Consider the following 3,000-nt stretch of genomic DNA (forward strand, 5'->3'; position numbering starts at 1 on the left):
AAATGACTCTAGCCTGAAAACGTCAGAACTTTCTACATATGATAAGCATGTGAGGGAGCAGCCGTTTTTCCACCAGGAATAGACTAATTGTAAACTTTGCAACCTTAACAACTCTGTAGGCTTTTCTCCTTTACTTAGATCTGTTATGCATACCTGACATCCTTGCAGTTTCTTTGCAAGGGAACCTCTTTCCCTTTCTCGAGGCAGAGTCTCACTCAGTCGCCCAGGATGGAGTGCAGTGGCTCAATCTCGGCTCAGTGCAACCTCTGCCTCCCAGGTTCAAGCGATTCTTGTGTCTCAGCCTCCTGAGTAGCTGGAATTACAGGTATGCGCCACCACACCCAGCTAATTTTTGTATTTTTAGTAGAGATCAGGTTTCACCAGGTTGGCCGGGCTGGTCTCGAACTCCTGACCTCAAGTGATCTGCCTGCCTTGGCCTCCCAAAGTGCTGGGATTACAGGTGTGAGCCACTGCACCCGGCCAACTTCTTTCCCTTTCTAAGTACTTTTATCTCTGACTTCCTTTCACAAAGGGAAAGACGAAAACCTTCTGAACAAACTCTAAGAGACATATCAGAGGAGATCCTATGGCATGTCACTCCGCCATCATAACGCAGCGTGGTTACGTTGAACAGCACCATGTTGGATCTCACTCTGTTGCATTGCGCTGGTCAACATAACCAAATTTATGTGTTCAATTGCCCAAGAAGCACATGCACCATGAAATACATACTATGCTAACACACTATAGCTTTCCTCCCAAGGTGGAATCATACATCCCTGATGCCACCCAAACACTGCTCCTCCAACTTCCCCATGGGCGCCACTGACCTTCACAGAATTGTCTTGACTGGAGGTAGCAAGAATGTGCTCGCTGTCTGGGTGCCAGTCCAGGCCATGGATTTTGGAGAGGTGGGCGGCTAGATATTCCACTGCTGTACTGGGTTTCTGCAACAGATCAGCACCGAATGCTATCGATTTAGAAAGAACTCATTGAGTGTCTACCACATAAAAGTCTGCTAGGTAGTGAGTGAGGATGCAAAAATACTACCAGATACTGTTTCTACCCTACACAGACTTTGTTTTGGTTAAGCCAAACAAAACACCATCACCAAAAGACTCATCCAACTCTCCTTCACATGCTCTGGAAATGCACCTGTGAGCCTCATTTCTTCCCACTTCAATGGAGGATACAAGGTAGTGAGTACTTTTCCCCCCGCTTTTTGTTTTATGAGACGAAGTCTTGCTCTGTGTGCAGTGGCACGATCACGGCACACTGCAGCCTCAACTTACTGGGCTCAAGCAGTCCTCCCGCCTCAGCCCTCCAAATAGCTGGGACTACAGGTGCATGCCACCTTGCCTGGCTAATTTTTTTGCATTTTTTGTAGAGATAGGGTTTTGCATGTTGTCCAGGCTGGTCTTGAACTCCCGCGCTCAAGCGACCCACCTGTTTTGGCCGCCCAAAGTCCTGGGATTACAGGCACGATCCACTGTGCCCAGCCTCACACTTTAATAGTGCAATCTGACAATTCCCACTCGCCTTCCCCATGATCACCCACGAAGAGGGACTGAGACATCCAGATGAACCCAGCTTCAACAAAAGGGTAAAACCACCATCTTAAAGTGATGGAGTGCTAAGATTCCGAAGGAGAATGAATGTACATCACAAAAGAAAACAATACACGATTAATAAGCATAGAAAATAAACAGGCCGAGGGCAGTGGCTCACGCCTGTAATCCCGGCACTTTGGGAGGCCAAGGCAGGTGGATCACCTAAGGTCAGGAGTTCGTGACCAGCCTGGCCAACATGGTGAAGCTGGTCTCGAACTCCTGGCCTTAAGCAATCTTCTTGCCATGGCCTCCCAAAGTGCTGGGATTATAGGTTTGAGCCACTTTTCCCACCCCAAAATTTTTCCTGTCTTAAGGGAATAATCCAAACTCACAAAAAGCTTTAGATACAAAAGAAGTTCATCTTGATGTTATCTGAAACACTAGACAACCAGAAAAAACCTAAATGATCAACAAATGGGAAATAATGAAGCTGAATCAATATCCGACAGCTACGTGACACCATATGATGATACAATATGATGTGGCCACTGAAAGCTATACTTAGAGCTTATAGTACGAGGATAATGCATCTGTTGCAATGTTAAATGAAAAAAAGTGTACACAACTACGTATACAGTATGACAAACTAAGTTAAAAAAAAAAAAAAGCATAAAACAGAAAATATCAAAATGTTAGCATTTGTCTCTGGGTAGTACGATTATGAATGATTTTTATTTTTTCATTTATATTTTCTACAAAGAGCTTGTATTACTTCTATAATTAGCATTAGTCTATCAGGTTAAGAGTGCAATCTCCAGGCTGGGTGCAGTGGCTCACACCTGTAATCCCAGCGTTTTGGGAAGCCAAGGCAGAAGGATCACTTGAGACCAGAAGTCAAGACCAGCCTGGGCAACACAGTAAGATTCCCATCTATACAAAAATAATTTTTTTTAATTACCTCATCATGGTGGTGCATACCCGCAGTCCCAGCTACTCAGGTGGGAGGATCACTTCAGCGCAGGAGTTTGAGGCTGCAGTGAGCTATGATTGTACAACTGTACTCCAACCTGGGAGACAGAGGGAGACTCTGTCTCAAAAACAAAAAAAGAGTGCAGTCTCTAGCACCAGCCTGCCTGGGTTCAAATTTTGGCAGCAAATTGTGCTTTGGTTTACGCATCTGTAGAACAGGGATAACAATAGCACGTACTGGCCGGGCACAGTGGCTCACGCCTGTAATTCCAGCACTTTGGGAGGTGGAGACGGGTGGATCACCTGTGGCCGGGAGTCGAGACCAGCCTGACCAACACAATGAAACCCTGTCTCTACTAAAAATACAAAAATTAGCCAGATTTGGTGGTGGGCACCTGTGATCCCAGCTACTCGGGAGGCTGAGGCAGGAGAATTGCTTGAACCTGGGAGGTGGAGGTTGCAGTGAGCCAAGATCGTGCCA

At 46.0% G+C, this 3,000-nt stretch overlaps 1 protein-coding gene across 1 annotated transcript in view; it reads right to left on the reverse strand.

Annotated features, from left to right (window-relative positions):
* Positions 1–3,000, reverse strand: part of WDR59 (WD repeat domain 59) — a 152,038-nt gene that overhangs the window by 88,547 nt on the left and 60,491 nt on the right. The window contains exon 8 of the mRNA XM_011976799.1: positions 831–947. Within this exon, the coding sequence (XP_011832189.1) occupies positions 831–947 (117 nt within the window). The remainder of the gene's footprint in view (positions 1–830; positions 948–3,000) is intronic.

This window comes from Mandrillus leucophaeus, unplaced genomic scaffold, assembly GCF_000951045.1.
Source record: "Mandrillus leucophaeus isolate KB7577 unplaced genomic scaffold, Mleu.le_1.0 Scaffold17, whole genome shotgun sequence".
NCBI classification, from domain to species: Eukaryota; Metazoa; Chordata; class Mammalia; order Primates; family Cercopithecidae; genus Mandrillus; species Mandrillus leucophaeus.